General features: G+C 33.8%; 1 protein-coding gene across 1 annotated transcript in view; it reads right to left on the bottom strand.

Annotated features, from left to right (window-relative positions):
• Positions 1–203: 203 nt before the first annotated feature.
• The window catches only part of LOC132554511 (regulatory-associated protein of mTOR-like), a 29,882-nt gene continuing 10,588 nt past the window's right edge, over positions 204–19,497 (bottom strand). Inside the window, exons 16-32 of the mRNA XM_060218828.1 lie at positions 18,892–18,984; positions 17,793–17,936; positions 16,289–16,454; positions 14,640–14,720; positions 13,649–13,908; positions 12,939–13,039; positions 12,408–12,573; positions 12,074–12,290; positions 10,494–10,608; positions 10,065–10,189; positions 9,122–9,217; positions 8,539–8,645; positions 3,352–3,482; positions 2,529–2,615; positions 1,889–2,005; positions 1,050–1,179; positions 204–595 (exon numbers count right to left, since the gene is read on the bottom strand). Coding sequence (XP_060074811.1) covers positions 527–595; positions 1,050–1,179; positions 1,889–2,005; positions 2,529–2,615; positions 3,352–3,482; positions 8,539–8,645; positions 9,122–9,217; positions 10,065–10,189; positions 10,494–10,608; positions 12,074–12,290; positions 12,408–12,573; positions 12,939–13,039; positions 13,649–13,908; positions 14,640–14,720; positions 16,289–16,454; positions 17,793–17,936; positions 18,892–18,984 — 2,205 coding nt within the window. The 3' untranslated portion in view covers positions 204–526. The remainder of the gene's footprint in view (positions 596–1,049; positions 1,180–1,888; positions 2,006–2,528; positions 2,616–3,351; positions 3,483–8,538; positions 8,646–9,121; positions 9,218–10,064; positions 10,190–10,493; positions 10,609–12,073; positions 12,291–12,407; positions 12,574–12,938; positions 13,040–13,648; positions 13,909–14,639; positions 14,721–16,288; positions 16,455–17,792; positions 17,937–18,891; positions 18,985–19,497) is intronic.

Below are 19,497 nucleotides of genomic sequence, written 5' to 3'. Positions count from 1 at the left end.
TTGGCTTGAGAGACCTATCTAAAAACAAATTAATTAAACTGCTAATTAAAAAGCTGAAATTAATTTTTTTAAAGGAGATATTTTCATTATGTATTGCAAAAGTTATTCTTTTCCTTATGGAAGTCAAACCCTATGTGAATGAAACCTTATGTGAATGAAACACACAGTTCACATGTAACATAATTAAAACAAAGGATGTATTACTTATCTTACATATTCAACACAGAGGTTAAAATAGGTCTGGATATTTATCATTAAAGAGGAGGGCATAAAAAAAATTGAAACTCAAGAATTTTTCATTTAATTTTCTCTTTCCAAAAAATTCATCTGATAAACATTGTATGTGTTTGACTATCACAAATATTTAAAGAAAGGGATATTGGCTGTTAAAAAATAAAATGGAAAGCGACAGCTGGTTATCATTAGACACACAACACTTCTGCCATATGTTTACAAAGTATAAAATCACATCCTTGAATAACACACAAAAAGTCACAGCTGTAGATGTACCTAGGGGGGGCCACTATCAGCTACGCTTCATCGACGTGGAATATACAGAGATGAATGAGTCGGAACCACCAGCAGCCAGTTTGACCTGGAGATAGAATAAAAAATTTTGAATATTGAGAACATTACCTGAATACTGTAAATCACTGAAGATTTCATGAATACTTTTTTTCGCAACTCATCTTTGCAGATATATTCGCGAATACATTATATCATTAACGCTGATCTTGAAATGACTTCGAATTCAAGACTGATGATCTACTGGAGACGTAAATTCTGGAAAATTTCTGTATCAGCAACAGATAGTTTCATATTGGCCGCCATTTTGTTTATGAGAGAAATATAAGCGACTAACAGTGAAGGATTATTTTATCTATAATAATAAACTTTATTTATTCCACAACAATTGTGAAACAAGTTTTTCCGACTTAAATTAATCACTCTTCTTGGCCCCAATTGTGCTTTAAATTAAAATTTTTAGTCAAATAGGATTTAGTAAAACTTGTCTATTTGTGTTATAGCACGACAACAACCCTCCCTACCTTATAAGGATGGAAGGCCAGACAACTGATGGCACCAATTCTCTGTCCGAGGAAGCCCTCATGGTATTTAATGGTACTCAGACTGTCCCCTGACTGGTTATAAACACCAATGTACTGGTTCATAGACCCACTGAAACATACAGCACACAATGTAGTGACTACAATCAAACCATGTCACATCATCAACGTTACTGATTTACAGACACTGAAACACAATCAAACCATGTCACATCATCAACGTTACTAATTTACAGACACTGAAACACACAGCACACAATACACTATATACAGTTATGCATTATCAAAAAAGGATGTCAAATGATTACTGTTTATGTTCTAGAGACCCATTGAAATAAACTGCACAGAATATTGTGATTTTTATCCAAAAAAAGGTACCACCTTGTCCATGTCACTGGGACATAGATCCCATGATGACTTTTATCAAATGATCTGACCACGCCATTGATGTGGCTACATAGACCCACAGAAACATACAGCACACAATATTGTGAATTTTATCAAATGATGGTGTCCTATATTCAATGTTTCATAGACCCATATCTCGTAAGAGGCAACTATTTGATAAAGTAACTCCAACTGGATTTAACATTAACAAATATGACTTATCTGAGGATGCAGTTTTGCCACAGACCAACCCAAAAGGGAGAATTCGAATACTGGGAATCTAACAAGAATCTAGCGGAACACATTACAAAAACATTTTTAATCTTTACAGTAGATTTTCGGGTCACCACCAAATGGTTTTGATGTAACAGGTGTTTGTGAAATATCTATCTAGATTTCTGACTTTCAGTGTACTACATGATACAGGAACTTACCATGCTATAACATCAGCTAATTTATGCATATCAACAGCAGTTAGTCCTTGTTGTAGATTTAACACACGGACTGACTCGGTAAACCTTGGATCCCAGAACCTCACGTCACCACCATTGCTGAAACAGGTATACAGTATAAGACCAAGGAAAGACATAGCAGAAGACTAAATAGGTTTACAGGTAACTTATTTGTAAAAATCTTCAAAAATAAAAAGAACCTGCCTCTTCATTGGGACTGATTCAGGTTTGAGATTTGAATATCAATTTGTAGATTTTAATTTTTATCTTGAAAATCTGGGAAAAAATCAGTGTTCTATTTCAGACACCTTACAGAAAATTCATAAAAATTGGAAACTTGAAAATATGAAAGGCTTCTCTCTGGAGTAAAATTGGTTTTAGCGAAAAGTCTGAAAGTCTGAAAATGTATCAATACATCATGGGCATGGTTTTCATGACAGCTTTTTATTCCTTCAAATCAGAAAGTCGAAACATTTTAGACCAAATCTGTGATTTTTTGTTTTAAATATGCGTTGAAAATAATTGTATGATGCAATGATTTTATTCCCCAATCCATTTTGCTTAACAGGAAATAAATACTTCCCACATATTGACCTATGACCCTAGATATCTTGACCTTTACCTTGTGCTGACTATCTTGCCTTCTGACCCCTTCTGAAGGTGAACCTTGAGGACTCTATGGTTGTGTTCCCTGAGGGTCATCACTCGACTGTCAATCAAAATAATATGAATCAGATATGGTTAATCTGACAAATATTTCAAGTTATTAAAACAGAACTAGCTTATCTTGGAACCATTTATTGCAAGCCTTGTCAGCTTAACTTCTCAACATAAATGCACCTTTAAACTTGAGTTATTCTCTAATTTGACTAATTTGTGAAGTTTGCTCCAAATCTTTTTTGAAACAAAGTCATTAGAAAATGCATGTAACAGAAAGGTAGGTCAAAGAAAGCTAGGGGCACTTTTGCGTAAGCAGTGGAAACAGTTGGACCAGTTGAACCTGCAAAAAAAGCATTAGGTACAGATTGGGACTGAGGCTGGACTGCGGAATATTTGGCATGTGCAGTTTGATATATCCAGCTATACCTGTCCAAAAACTAACTTGCTGAATATCATTAGTTTTCAAAATTTCAGCATAAAAACTAGTGTTGGTGTACTCACATATTTCAGGGAACATTGTGCTATAAAGTATGAGTGAAATGGATGGTTTACTTTTAGTAAACTGTCTTATGCTAGACAGGAAATTCTGAAGCTATGCATCTTGAGCTTTATTTTGAGATTTATGAGGTCCAACACCCCGTACATGTGCATGCATGTATAGTTGAATAATTCTGGACCACCTACATTACGCTAATGCAATCTGAGTCACTGAAATGCATGTATCAGAAATCTAGGCCACAGAGATGTTTGTAACAGACACCTTGGTTACAGAAACGTTTACTCACCATTCTGTTGGCCCCAGCCTCCTGTCAAATAGACGAACAGTACCATCCCCACAACCAGCTATGATGAGTGAACGCCCAACAGAATCTGACGCAAGGCTCGTCACACAACTGTCTGCGCCTGTGGGTATGTCCTACAATATAAACACGTAAGTGCAATAAATAGGATTTTACATTTTATCATAATTTATGGGTACTCAAATAGATAAAAAACAAATGTGGGTAAGTAACATGTCACAAAATCCAGCTGCTCAACAAACTTGATTGATTTTTATACAATATTATTAAATGATACAAGATCAAAGATTCTAGAGAAATCATGTCACCATACATTCTTATAGACCTTCAACAATTTAATTAATTTCATCTCTTCTTTTAATTTGTCTTAATCTCTATAGTAAGTGAATAATGAGTTAAAATTGTTCAGAAATTCACACAGCTCTGATTGGTCAGTAAGTGAGGATATCATTCATTGTAATGAAAAATATGATATTGAATAATTGCAAAACACCTGTTTGGATTTTCTTTAGTCACCAGACAGCATACAAATTGAATATGCAAATTCAAATAACCTAAGGAACTGATAATCCCTCCCTACATTCCAAGAACTTGATTTGAGTACAATCCCTCCCTACATTCCAAGAACTTGATTTGAGTACAATCCCTCCCTACATTCCAAGAACTTGATTTGAGTACAATCCCTCCCTACATTCCAAGAATCTGTGATAACAGTTTGCTATTGCCACAGTGAAAACATACAAGGTCTAGCAGTTATCTTATTCTAGCACTTTTCATGCTGACAACATTTCTCTACATTTTGATTTAGATGATAGCAATTTGTGGATGTTATATAGAATCATTGTGGATGTTATATAGAAATCATTGTGGATGTTATATAGAATCATTGTGGGTGTTATATAGAAATCATTGTGGATGTTATATAGAAATCATTGTGGATGTTCATTGTGGATGTTATATAGAAATCATTGTGGATGTTAGATAGAAATCATTGTGGATGTTATATAGAAATCATTGTGGATGTTATATAGAAATCATTGTGGATGTTATATAGAAATCATTGTGGATGTTATATAGAAATCATTGTGGATGTTATATAGAAATCATTGTGGATGTTATATAGAAATCATTGTGGATGTTATATATATAGAAATCATTGTGGATGTTATATAGAAATCATTGTGGATGTTATTGTGGATGTTATATAGAAATCATTGTGGATGTTATATAGAAATCATTGTGGATGTTATATAGAAATCATTGTGGATGTTATATAGAAATCATTGTGGATGTTATATAGAAATCATTGTGGATGTTATATAGAAATCATTGTGGATGTTATATAGAAATCATTGTGGATGTTATAAAGAAATCATTGTGGATGTTATATAGAAATCATTGTGGATGTTATATAGAAATCATTGTGGATGTTATATAGAAATCATTGTGGATGTTATATAGAAATCATTGTGGATGTTATTGTGGATAGAAATCATTGTGGATGTTATATAGAAATCATTGTGGATGTTATATAGAAATCATTGTGGATGTTATAAAGAAATCATTGTGGATGTTATATAGAAATCATTGTGGATGTTAATAGAAATCATTGTGGATGTTAATAGAAATCATTGTGGATGTTATATAGAAATCATTGTGGATGTTATATAGAAATCATTGTGGATGTTATATAGAAATCATTGTGGATGTTATATAGTAATCATTGTGGATGATGCTATATAGAAATCATTGTGGATGTTATATAGAAATCATTGTGGATGTTATATAGAAATCATTGTGGATGTTATATAGAAATCATTGTGGATGTTATATAGAAATCATTGTGGATGTTATATAGAAATCATTGTGGATGTTATATAGAAATCATTGTGGATGTTATATAGAAATCATTGTGGATGTTATATAGAAATCATTGTGGATGTTATATAGAAATCATTGTGGATGTTATATAGAAATCATTGTGGATGTTATATAGAAATCATTGTGGATGTTATATTGTGGATGTTATATAGAAATCATTGTGGATGTTATATAGAAATCATTGTGGATGTTATATAGAAATCATTGTGGATGTTATATAGAAATCATTGTGGATGTTATATAGAAATCATTGTGGATGTTATATAGAAATCATTGTGGATGTTATATAGAAATCATTGTGGATGTTATATAGAAATCATTGTGGATGTTCATTGTGGATGTTATATAGAAATCATTGTGGATGTTATATAGAAATCATTGTGGATGTTCATTGTGGATGTTATATAGAAATCATTGTGGATGTTATAAAGAAATCATTGTGGATGTTATATAGAAATCATTGTGGATGTTATATAGAAATCATTGTGGATGTTATAGTGGATGTTATATATATAGAAATCATTGTGGATGTTATATAGAAATCATTGTGGATGTTATATAGAAATCATTGTGGATGTTATATAGAAATCATTGTGGATGTTCATTGTGGATGTTATATAGAAATCATTGTGGATGTTAAATAGAAATCATTGTGGATGTTATATAGAAATCATTGTGGATGTTCATTGTGGATGTTATATAGAAATCATTGTGGATGTTATATAGAAATCATTGTGGATGTTATATAGAAATCATTGTGGATGTTATATAGAAATCATTGTGGATGTTATATAGAAATCATTGTGGATGTTATATAGAAATCATTGTGGATGTTATATATATAGAAATCATTGTGGATGTTATATAGAAATCATTGTGGATGTATATAGAAATCATTGTGGATGTTATATAGAAATCATTGTGGATGTTATATAGAAATCATTGTGGATGTTATATAGAAATCATTGTGGATGTTATATAGAAATCATTGTGGATGTTATTGTGGATGTTATATAGAAATCATTGTGGATGTTATATAGAAATCATCATTGTGGATGTTATATAGAAATCATTGTGGATGTTATATAGAAATCATTGTGGATGTTATATAGAAATCATTGTGGATGTTATATAGAAATCATTGTGGATGTTATATAGAAATCATTGTGGATGTTATATAGAAATCATTGTGGATGTTATATAGAAATCATTGTGGATGTTATATAGAAATCATTGTGGATGTTATATAGAAATCATTGTGGATGTTATATAGAAATCATTGTGGATGTTATATAGAAATCATTGTGGATGTTATATAGAAATCATTGTGGATGTTATATAGAAATCATTGTGGATGTTAAATAGAAATCATTGTGGATGTTATAAAGAAATCATTGTGGATGTTATATAGAAATCATTGTGGATGTTATATAGAAATCATTGTGGATGTTATATAGAAATCATTGTGGATGTTATATAGAAATCATTGTGGATGTTATATAGAAATCATTGTGGATGTTATATAGAAATCATTGTGGATGTTATATAGAAATCATTGTGGATGTTATATAGAAATCATTGTGGATGTTATATAGAAATCATTGTGGATGTTATATATATAGAAATCATTGTGGATGTTATATAGAAATCATTGTGGATGTTATATGTTATATAGAAATCATTGTGGATGTTATATAGAAATCATTGTGGATGTTATATAGAAATCATTGTAGAAATTCATTGTGGATGTTATATAGAAATCATTGTGGATGTTATATAGAAATCATTGTGGATGTTATTGTGGATGTTATATAGAAATCATTGTGGATGTTATATAGAAATCATTGTGGATGTTATATAGAAATCATTGTGGATGTTATATAGAAATCATTGTGGATGTTATATAGAAATCATTGTGGATGTTATATAGAAATCATTGTGGATGTTATATAGAAATCATTGTGGATGTTAATTGTGGATGTTATATAGAAATCATTGTGGATGTTATATAGAAATCATTGTGGATGTTATATAGAAATCATTGTGGATGTGGATGTATAGAAATCATTGTGGATGTTATATAGAAATCATTGTGGATGTTATTGTGGATGTTATATAGAAATCATTGTGGATGTTATTGTGGATATATAGAAATCATTGTGGATGTTATATAGAAATCATTGTGGATGTTATTGTGGATGTTATATAGAAATCATTGTGGATGTTATATAGAAATCATTGTGGATGTTATATAGAAATCATTGTGGATGTTATATAGAAATCATTGTGGATGTTATATAGAAATCATTGTGGATGTTATATAGAAATCATTGTGGATGTTATATAGAAATCATTGTGGATGTTATATAGAAATCATTGTGGATGTTATATAGAAATCATTGTGGATGTTATATAGAAATCATTGTGGATGTTATATAGAAATCATTGTGGATGTTATATAGAAATCATTGTGGATGTTATATAGAAATCATTGTGGATGTTAAATATAAATCATTGTGGATGTTATATAGAAATCATTGTGGATGTTATATAGAAATCATTGTGGATGTTATATAGAAATCATTGTGGATGTTATATAGAAATCATTGTGGATGTTATATAGAAATCATTGTGGATGTTATATAGATTGTGGATGTTATATTGTGGATGTTATATAGAAATCATTGTGGATGTTATATAGAAATCATTGTGGATATAGAAATCATTGTGGATGTTATATAGAAATCATTGTGGATGTTATATATTGTGGATTTGTGGATGTTATATAAAATCATTGTGGATGTTATATAGAAATCATTGTGGATGTTATATAGAAATCATTGTGGATGTTATATAGAAATCATTGTGGATGTTATATAGAAATCATTGTGGATGCACTAATTTGCTAAAAAAAATTTGGTTGCACTAAAGTTTGTTTACAGTAATCCAAAACAATTATCTTCTAATCCTATTTGGATTTTTTAAAATTTTTTTTCAAATTAAGGACTAAAAGAATATGTTTACATGAAAACCTGAGAAATATCTGTTCACCTTAATCAACAGCAGTAGCTAGAGCTGTATGAGGATGAAGGGCATGGCAGATAGAGATGACAAATCACAGATTAAAAGAGGTGTTATAAGTCATTGGACTGAACTAAAAGTATGGTTCTAGTTTATCCATGTCATGTTAAACCATAACAACCCATCTGTATATCAATACAGTAACTGTGACCTTCACCTTCCATATGCCAACCTCTTACTTAGATAGACAACAACTACTGCTACACTGACCTGTAGTTTGGTTTCTGACCGGGAGTCCCAGATTTTGATGGTCCTAACGTCCCCTGATGCCAGTAACATGCCCGACTCCTGCTCCCAGTCTATCACCAGTCCAGAGCCTGTAATTAGCACAATTCACTTTTTATAAATCATACATATATTTGACAATTTTTTTTTAAATCTTTTGAAATTTTTTTTTCAAAGATTTAACATAATAAGAAAAATACTAACAACACTCCATTTTTATCAAGACACTCTCAGACACAAACAAGATAGACAAGATTGAAGGAGTTAGAGAGAGAATGGGGGAGGGGCACCATTTCCTATGTACTGGTAACTACATAATAATAATAATGAATAACCAATGGGTTAGTCAGCAATATCACGACAATGGTTACATAAAATATCAATGAACAAAATAATAATTACAGAGAGTATTAAAGCAGATTTGTGTTCATAATAACACTAACAATCAATAAGTCTAACATAAGGTGCCATTTTCTCCAGGTATGGGTTCCCAAAGAATAACCACCAACTGTACCAGTGCCTGGCAGATCCCTGTATATAAGGTTAAGAGTAAAAACTACTGTCCTACCTCTAGAGAGTGGGATCATGTCAGAGAGAGCCTGGAAGGCCGACACCAATTCCTCATTGACTAGGTAGTTCCTCCATATCCGAACCGCTCCATCATCTGACAAACAAAATATTGATAAAAATTCTTTCTATGAGCCTATTTCCCCTTAATAGTCTTCAGACAGAGTTTTTGTTTCTGTTTTATATCCCTAAACCCATACAAACAAAAACACTTGCTTTTCTGTTTTAAACAATTAAATCAGTCTGGTTGATCATAAGAAATTCAATACACTATTAATTTGAAATATTAACACTTACAGTACACCTAAAAGATGATGCCAAGATCTCATTTTCACAGTCGACTATAACCAAGCTTAAAATGTAACAAAAGGCCCAATGGGCCTGAATCACTCACCTGGTAGTCAATGTGTAAATATCACAAATACATTGACATGTACATCATTGGCATTCAAAGTGGGCAGATCTAATCAATTCTAACCAATTTTCCCAACAAACAGCTTATAAGACTTAACTATAAACAGTGACAGATATGACTTGGATTATCAGCAAAATACCATGCTTCTATGCCTTGTGGTTAGTCAGAAATAGTTGTTAGGTTTTTCAACAATTTGACCCCTGTGACTTGAATAAGGGTCAAGGTAATTTCTTGTCATAAACTTTGTAGAACTTTATCCTAGGTGCATGTCAGCCAAATAACATGATTTTCTGTCTTATTATTTGTCAGAACAAGTCACTTTAATGTTTTATCAAATTTGCCCCCTGTGACCTTGAATATGGGTCAAGAGCATTTCCTTTCACATTTGGTCTGCTGGTTATCGAGAAGAATTTCTTAAATGAGAAAGTTGACGCTGGACAGACCAAGAATGGATGCAGCACACAATGGTGCATGCTCACTTGACCCTTCGGGCCAGAGGAGCTAACTAGACATTCTGATCAGCTCATACCTGAACCCGTCAGCATTAAGGTATCGTCATGGGCGTTGAGGAACTCCACAGAGGTGATCTTGGTGTGTTTTGGATTTTCATTACATATACTGCCCAGTTTGGTACCCTGTTCCCAATTCCAGAAACTATAAGAAAGATATGATATGATAAAATTGTCAATAAGGTAAAACCTGCTACAGTTTACATTGTCTTCACTTTCATGTTCATCCAAATCCTTTCTCTTCATAAAACACAGTAAAACTTTGTTAACTCAAACTCGAAAAACTAGAATACTCCGCTTAACTAGGAACACTTTGTTGTAAATGTTCTTTACTGATCGTACTCAGGCCAATTCCTTTGATATTCAACTGAGGAAATACTCTTGTATCAGTAATTCTTTACCTTTTCTGAACACCTGTCACTGAGCCATGTCTATGTGGGCACGCTTACCTGACCATTTCCTTGTCGGCGACAGCCATGAAGGACTCGTAGGGGTGGAACTTTATCACAGAAGGTATACCTTGATTTCTATTTACAAATACTTGGTCATCCAGTCGATTGAACCCTACAAAGGCAAACCTCAAAATTAAAGGTTGGCACTGAATATATTGTCATATCTACTTCTGCTGGAAACGAACTCAGATAAAGTTTGGAGTACTCATCAACCATTGGTAGAACTTTTCTTTTTGTGAAAAGTTTCCTACAAAATTTGCACAAAATATAAAAGAACATGAAACTTTTCTTGCAGTAACATGGCAGACTCCAGCATTTCAGAAGATACACATTTCATATTTTCTAGTTATTCAGATAATGTGAGTGTAGATGTTCTATTTATGTTCATCCTTTTAAGTGTCGGTCTTTAGTACAGTTCATTTACAAACAAGAGATCCCAGAGGGATCTTGGCGCCCACCATTTGAGGATCTGTTTTCAGTTCTTGAAGATTTGTTTATTTTTTTTTGTTTGTTACAGGTGTTGTAAATGTTCATGAACTGGTCTTCATTGAATGCACTCAATGATGGCACAAGATATTTTTATTAAGCACTTATTAGCAAATATCATTTAAAAAAGATCCCAAAGTATTATTAGATAGCAGTCAGTTACAGGTGGATAATGGACAATATGCTTGTGCTGTCTTAATATCGACATCCAAGATGGCTGCCTGTGGGCCACCTTGATTTCAAATCAGTCAGGGAAACCAATATCTATGAAATATCAGAAGGATCCATCCAGTACTTCCTCAGATATAGCAGTAACAAGATTTTAATCTCAAAACAGGCAGCCATCTTGATTTCGGATCAGTCCAAAAAGGTATAATGCACAACTTGGAACCAAAGGGAACCTGCATATGAAATTTGAGAAAGATCCATCCAGTACTTTCCAAGAAATAGCAGTAACAAACTTTTACATTCAAAATCCAAGATGGCCACCTGTCTGCCATCTTGAATTCGAATCAGTCTAAAAAAGGTACAATGCACAACTAGGGACCAAGGGGAACCTGCATATGAAATTTGAGAAAGATCCATCCAGTACTTTCCAAGAAATAGCAGTAACAAACTTATACTTCCAAAATCCAAGATGGCCACCTGTCGGCCATCTTGAATTCGAATCAGTCCAAAAAAGGTACAATGCACAACTAGGGACCAAGGGGAAACTGCATATGAAATTTGAGGAAGATCCATCCAGTACTTTCTCAGAAATAGCGGAAACAAACTTTTACTTCCAAAATCCAAGATGGCCACCTGTCAGCCATCTTGAATGCGAATCAGTTCAAAAAAGGTACAATGCACAACTAGGGACCAAGGGGAACCTGCATATGAAATTTGAGAAAGATCCATCCAGTACTTTCCCAGAAATAGCGGTTACAAGAATTGTTTACGGACGGACGGACGGACGGACCACGGACCACGGATGCAGGGCGATTTGAATAACCCACCATCTATTAGATGGTGGGCTAAAAACATAAACCAGCACTGCTATGGATCAGAAGCATTAACCCAGGCTATTGGGATTGAACAGTTTACAATTTTACCTGCACGCAATTGTTCTTCCTTAGCCTCATTTCTCACATGAGCATTTCGTGTGAAGTGGTACTCTCGTTCATGATGCGGGAAACTCTCTGGATCCTGCTCGTCCGAGAGTCGCATCAATGGCTGCGCAAAGTGTTTACAACACCAGGGGAAGTAATCAGTGGAGACCACTGATGGCTGCTTCAGCCGACCGGTAGCTTCCTCTTCCTTCTCCTCAACCTGGAGATGATAACAGGAAATCTGTTATGATAATCTTCTCCCTTGTGTTCTTACTAGGTTTACTGCCTAGTCAACATTAAAACGAAATAAAACTGAAAATTAAAATGTGAAACTGACCTGAGAAGGACCTTTATCGAATATCTTTCGATTACGACTGAACTGCGTGGAGTATGTGTAAGGACTAGATGTACTGCTTGGTAACCGTGGTGATGAAAAGTCACGCTTGATTCCACCAGTGACTGGCCGTCCTGATTCATCATACAAGTAGTTCTGTGGTGGTGTTCTGTCAACATCAGAAAATGATCTACAGCAATGTTTTTTTTTATTCATCTTCTAAGTATATAATTTTTCAATTTCTTTTAAGAATGTACAATAAAACCTTGAAAGAAGACCTACACAAACAAATTTCACCCCCACTCAAAAGCCCATTTTCTCTTTACACAAAACAGATCACTCATATCAAAAACTCTAGCAGACACTTTACCTATCCTAGATGCTCTGTACTTTATAATCTGTTTTGTCACAAATAAAAACGTCTTTCAATACATGAAGGTGAGACCTATGGAGCTGAAATGACATCTGCTTTTTTCATTGTAAAGTGACTAAATGTTGGGTGTCCTATGTTAGAAACCCTGTGTGTTGACTTACCCTTGTGACGTGTTGACAGGTCTGTTTGAGGGACTGGCGGGAGCCGAGTGTGTCATGTTCGGGTTGGGCATCATTTGTGAAGGTTTTGAGGTGGTAGTAGCCTATTCAACACACAAACTCATTATTAACTTTGGGAAAACTCAATGTGAATAGGAGAACATGTTACATGAAGGAGTGGAACAAAACTCAGGAGACTAGACTGAATCTTTCTAATAGAATAGACATTTCAAATTTGCCATGAACAGATGGCTGGACCTGGCTTGATTAAAACGCTTTCCGTTTTCAGATAATGTGCATCTGTAAGTCACCTGGATCTATAGACTGGACCGAAATTTACACCTCAAAAAGACCTAACAACGCATATATACTTCCGTGGAAGAGACATAAAATGAGTTTTCAAATTATTTCATGAAGTAGTTGATACTGTTATTATAATTAAATAAATATAAGATAAACATATAAAAAAGAAAACACGAAAATGTTCTGAGATGTCGTGTCTGAAATGAAAACTTGGAACTATTTTATGTAGATTCTATATATATATCAGTGAGACTAATTACAATGCTATTTCATACGGATATACCATTTCCTTTATTCTGTTATTTCAATTTGCATCATACACAACATCTATAAGTTTTGAAATTTTTATACACTTAACATTTCACATACCATGTGATTATTCTTTCGTAAATATCATTACTGTGTTGTACCTTGAGTTTGATGGTATTGACGATATACTTCGCCATGTCTGCGACCTCGTTGACTGGGTCGATGGCAAGCTGTAGTAGAGTCTTCCATACCATAATGTAAATATTGCTGAAACTGAGACCTGGGATAGATGGGTTGGATCCTGCCCGTTTGCTGCGAGCGTCTGGAGCTGTGGGCATGCTTTCAATACTGGAGGTACTGTCCATAGAACTAATACTACTGCCAAAGCTGGTGTTTCCAGGCGAGGGCTGCAAGCCTGAAGCTAAACACATCAAATGTTTGAATTATAGGCAAACCTGGGGTGATTAATCCAGCCCTCACTAAACTGGTAGTCTCACTACCCAGACACGGTTCCAGAGAATAAATTATTCATTGGGGTCATGTCATAGCCTAAATTATTTTGCTTCTGCTGGAAATGTAGGCTAAACCAGATTTGGGGCCGATATTCTGCCCCATTCCCAATGCAAAATAGTATCTTTTTTCCCCAATTTAGACCCCAGGTTTTCCCAATTCTGAGGAAAACGCCGCTATTTTTCCCAATTCTAAGGGCCCCGGGCCCCGGGCCCCAGTCCCAAAATGGGGTGTGAGAGCCCTGATTTACTTCCATTTGTGCTTATCACACAGTAACAAGGTCAATTTACTTCTTAACTAACACCTTACCAATCTCATAAGCTGTGTGAATATCAGAATAAATCTTCAATTATTCTTGGTAGAGAAAGAAGGAACATTCATCAAGTGACTTCTATGGTTGAAAAAATACCTGAAAACACTTATGCAATAAAACACCTCAAATTATTTCTATTCCTTTAATTTGGCCAAATATTTCTCTACTTCACTTCCAGTTCATTGAAACTGTATCAGGAATGTCCTGCTTGAGATGGATGGATAAAAACATCTTAAGGGGGTATACAGGGGTTGGCATTTTGAGGTAATATTGGAGGAGCTGTGTATACGGGAGTGTACGGAAGGATCACGGATGAAGTGCAGGCTTACACGTGCTGGTTAACAAGTTCTTCACACTGGTACGCGAGGAACTACGCTTCATTCCACTGGCCATGACAGATGCAAAGTTCTCTGTAATCACAAGTGGTATTTTACCATGAATACAAAAGTACAAAAGTACAAAAGTAACATTTTGTTTTCTAAGTTAACAGCATATACAAGATATCCTCAGAGGCCACTAGAACACATGTTTTGTAAACACAAATAGTACACAGAAAAAAAAAACAAATTTATTACCACAAACAGAAGACAGGATTTGTTTCATATTTGTTTTGGATACAGTGAATATTCTTTTGTTTTACTGTTATAAGCACTATACAGGTAGAATTCTTTGACTCTCAACAACCTACTAATGTTTTATTTATGTACATGAACTACTACAAAGAATGCAGATTTCTATTGATACAAAGATTGTACAAAAGACACACTTGTGAATAGCACCTTTCCATATAGATTCAAAATTGGATACGATAAAGTCAAATAATAGACTAAACTGCATCATACACCTAAATGTTAACATTCTGTGACTAGAAGATAAAGATTATCACAAAATTACTATTTGGAAAAAAAAAAAACACTTAACACTCATACAATATTATATTAGTACTGTTAGTCAGACTCACCTGCCTCTTGACACATTTATCAAAATGAACAAAGGGCCCAAATATTGAAATTTTAGTACATGAGAGTCTGTAATCTTGCATACAAAACCTGGTTACTTTAGATGAAAGAACATAGGGTGCATGGCCTGGACGAGATGATGTATGAAAGCATAAATGATCTGACGAATGGCAAGATAAACAAAGAGAGTTCCTTCCTTTGGTTAAGTACCACTGTATCACGATACTATATAGGAAAATAGGACAGGATCACAAAACATAAAATGTTCTTCAGCCAATGGCTGGATTTTAAACAATGCAAAATAACACCAAACAATAAATACAACACAACACAATACTAATCTGTTAAATAGCACCAGCTGTATTTCATTGGAAAGTAGATGACCTCTTTTATTGATCAATACTTTCAAAAATGTTTTCTTATTTGAAAAACTTGATAACCAGTTTAAAACTAAGTAAATTATATTCAAATACATCATATTAAATGATCTGTCGTTTTGAAAAGTATGATGCTTTAAAATCTTAGATTTTTTTCAGATTACTCTTTTTGATTTCAATTGAAATTTACTTAGAACTTCTAAATTAAAATCCTTTAACACACACGATTGAATCTGGTGCTATATTACAGCTTGACAACAACCTAGCTTTGTGTTCATGGAAGAGCAGGGCCTAATCTGATGTATGTTGACTTTGTGTCTTTTGAAATTTATAAAGCTTAGCATTAAGAGTCCCAAATTCATTTTTTTTTAATCTTTATGTATCTAATAATTAAGAAAAAACCCAAAACTTCTCCAACTGTTTGTATAAACTATTGGAACATTAATCTATATCATAAAATCTTCAAATTATAATCTCCTCCCTCCCCAAGAAAAAAATGAAGTGATTTTCATATTATTTTGCTATTACAATGTCAGATTTTTGTGATAAGACTTATTAAAAAAAAGGGTTTTGCTTCTTGATAAATCCACAACAGAGTAGACCCTGCAACATGGTGCTGACATGCAGGAGTGCATTAGTTACCAGGATTACCGGACGATGCTACAACATTCCACCCACCCGGGGCCTCGGCGGCCACAATCGGCACTGCTTTGTCCTTCTGCCTCTCCTCCTCCATTAGTTGCGTTGCCACCGTTGCAAATTGTGACTCAAACTGGGTCACCAGGTATCCAAACGCCACGACCAGTTCCTAGTGACAGACAAAGTGAGTTGGTAACGACACTCCGATTAAAAAATCAAGCCAACAATTGTACAATTCAAGGCAGTAAATAAATTAATGGATATTAAATTCATGTCAAATTTATGTTACACAGAAAATCACCAACTTATTGAAAATATATTTTTTTTAATGAATTCATCCCTGCAGTTCATAATATGCTTTCAATTTTCTTTGTATCAATTCATGTACATTCAAATTTACCATCATGACAGTAAAAATCCATCAGGCATATAATCATCAAAATGGTCGTGTTATGATGTAAACCACCTGTAACAATAACATCAATGCAGACACAAGAAAATTACCAACCATCCAATCAGAATGCCAAGTCTTCAGCTCATAAAAAACCCCGGGAAAACTAGAAATTGTTGGCATTAAGTTTGACAGACTTTTCACCCATATTCTACCTCTTACTTAAAGGTCATTCTAAATGTGACCTCTTCCGAAAACCAAAAGTTGACATTTTATTACATATTTTCTAACTTCTATCAATAGCAATTGAGGGCAATATGAATATGAACAAATATCATCACCCTGTACCTCTTGGTTACTATTAAGAAGCCATAAAAAGAAAATTTATCTGTGACCTTAAAAAAAGGTCATGGTCATTCATAATATCAAACCTGACAGCTAATGACCAGGACATCTCACATGTGAAATGTCAAGATTCTAAACCCTGTTGAACTTGACAAGAAGTTTTTTAAAGTTTGTTACCCAAAACAGCAATTTTCAATGTTGACCCCAACCAACAACCAGAAAATGAATTTGCAGACAAGTTTTCAACAATAACTAAATACAGTATGCTTCTGACAAAATTTCATCTCTGTGTGCCTCTTGGTTAATGAGAAAATGCTTTTTCAAAATTTGACATAACTGACCCCTGTGACCTTGAAAAAGGGTCAAGGTCTTACATGTCACCAAACTTGACAGGAAGCCAAAGAAAGCGAAATATAACTAAAACATGTAAACGAAGTGGGGGACTTGTTTCTACCCCATTTCTCACTAGTATTTCATTATCAAGGCCCATAGCTCTTGAAAATATTGGCAGATTTTAATCAATATTGAACTCATCTGAAATCTCACTAATATAATGTCTTACTAAATTTGATTAAAGTCTGACAGCGAAAATTTAAGTAATATGGTGTAAAAGCAGAAATATTTTTTTCTAAATAATATAACTCAGAAATGTGGTTACCTGCATGCAAGGTGAATATTGTAACGTCAATAATTGTATAATATTCATTTCCCGCATCAATTTTTTTCAGAGAAGAAGATATGTTGCTTTTTACACATGTTGTAAAGACAAACCTTTCTGACAAGAGGGTTTCCATCTTGACCAACAGATGACAAGGTCATACCAACTCCGAGATCAATGTTGTTAGCATGGTCACTTCGCTCCGAGGAGTTGTTGTTGATGAATGTCCCTAGAGCATACACAGTAGCAGCCCGCACCTGTACAAATAAACAAATATCGTAATTTGAGAAAGCTTGATTCAGAAACCACAAGCAGATGTCAAGAAACCAGAAATGTATATAGAACAAGAATTTGCACATGCCTAGACAAATTAGAACCTATTTTGATGAATTTCTTTAATAGGTGAAATGCACTTGTCCATGAAATTCTGAGTATAAACTTCAAATACCACCATATCATTGTTTTTTAAGTCCCTAAAGAAATGAAATCACTGAAGTGATGTTTCCAAAAATGTTTTAGTGTTGACATGAAATCAAAGTGCCTAGGGCACTCATGGACGCTGTGTATAATGGACTGAAGTAAAAGAATGAAGGAAGTATCAGCTTGGAAAAGCAAAAGAATGAAGGAAGTATCAACATTGAAAGAAAGAAAAAAAAATGAAGAAAGCACATGTCAAAATGCCCTATTCACCACATACACTTGTGACCATTTTCCGAAGACTGAGCGCACCGACATGTCATTGAAAATGAAACTAAAACACCACACACATCTAGTTTTAGAACATTGTCTGAAATCTGTTACCCTTTCAATTCATCTAAGCTACACATTCATCTTCCCATAGAAGAACACAACTGATTTAACACTTTTAGTCAAGTCGTAGAAAAAAGGCCTTGTCGCACAATTCTGTGTGTGTGGAACTTCAAACAGATGGACAATAAGTTAATTTATTAGATTTTTTTTTCTTTCTAATCTGTTGATTATTTCATGCAGTAATTGATGTTATTTTATAAAATTTCAAAGTACACTTAATTACTTTCACTCAGGTAGAGGTGTGTTATTGTTTTTTTATAACTAAATTTTATAAATCTGGTGATGACAGTGTTTGTTATGCAATTAAGACAATCAATGGATTCTCACAGAAGGTAAGACGGAAACTAGAGATATCCAGAACACTGATTGAAAATCTGCCGTTAGTCAGCAGAGAGTATTTACCTCTGGCGTAGAGTCGGTCAACATCTTAGCTAGCTTTTCATGGGCACTGTCTCTCACTCCACACCAACGTGCATTGTCAAAGTTGGTCCAAACCTGGTCAGGGAATTGTACATCTTTACACACATGTATGATATGGGATCGGGATTCATGCAACATATACAAAACACATTCTCCTGTCAATGTCTGTATAATGTGATTTCCATTGTATCAACATACTGTACAATTGAAAATTTTTGTGTGAAATTTATTTTCATTGATTTCATAGGTTCTCTAAATCCACAAGTTCATATGTCATTGAACTGTATAAATTAAGTATAAAAAAGTTGTATTGAGAAATATCTATCCACAAAATCAAGTGTCCATAATTTTTTTTTTTTTTTTTTTGAAAAACCATGAAAATTGAGCTTCACAAAAATTTAAGATTTTACAGTTAACATATAACATTTACTTTAAATCTAGAAATTACATTCATCAGATCACTCGATTTGTCTCAGTTTTCTATGAATACAATTTTCAATAGACATGACATACAAAGCAAAATATAAACAAGAGGCCCATAAGGCCTGTATTGCCAGCCTCGCTTTCACTTGGCTGAAATTGCATCAT

Source organism: Ylistrum balloti, unplaced genomic scaffold (genome assembly GCF_031769215.1).
Source record: "Ylistrum balloti isolate Yb309-2 unplaced genomic scaffold, AGI_CSIRO_Ybal_v1 Utg370416, whole genome shotgun sequence".
NCBI classification, from domain to species: domain Eukaryota; kingdom Metazoa; phylum Mollusca; class Bivalvia; order Pectinida; family Pectinidae; genus Ylistrum; species Ylistrum balloti.
Note: the sequence above shows the minus strand (reverse complement) of the source record. Positions and strands in the feature narration are given on the sequence as shown.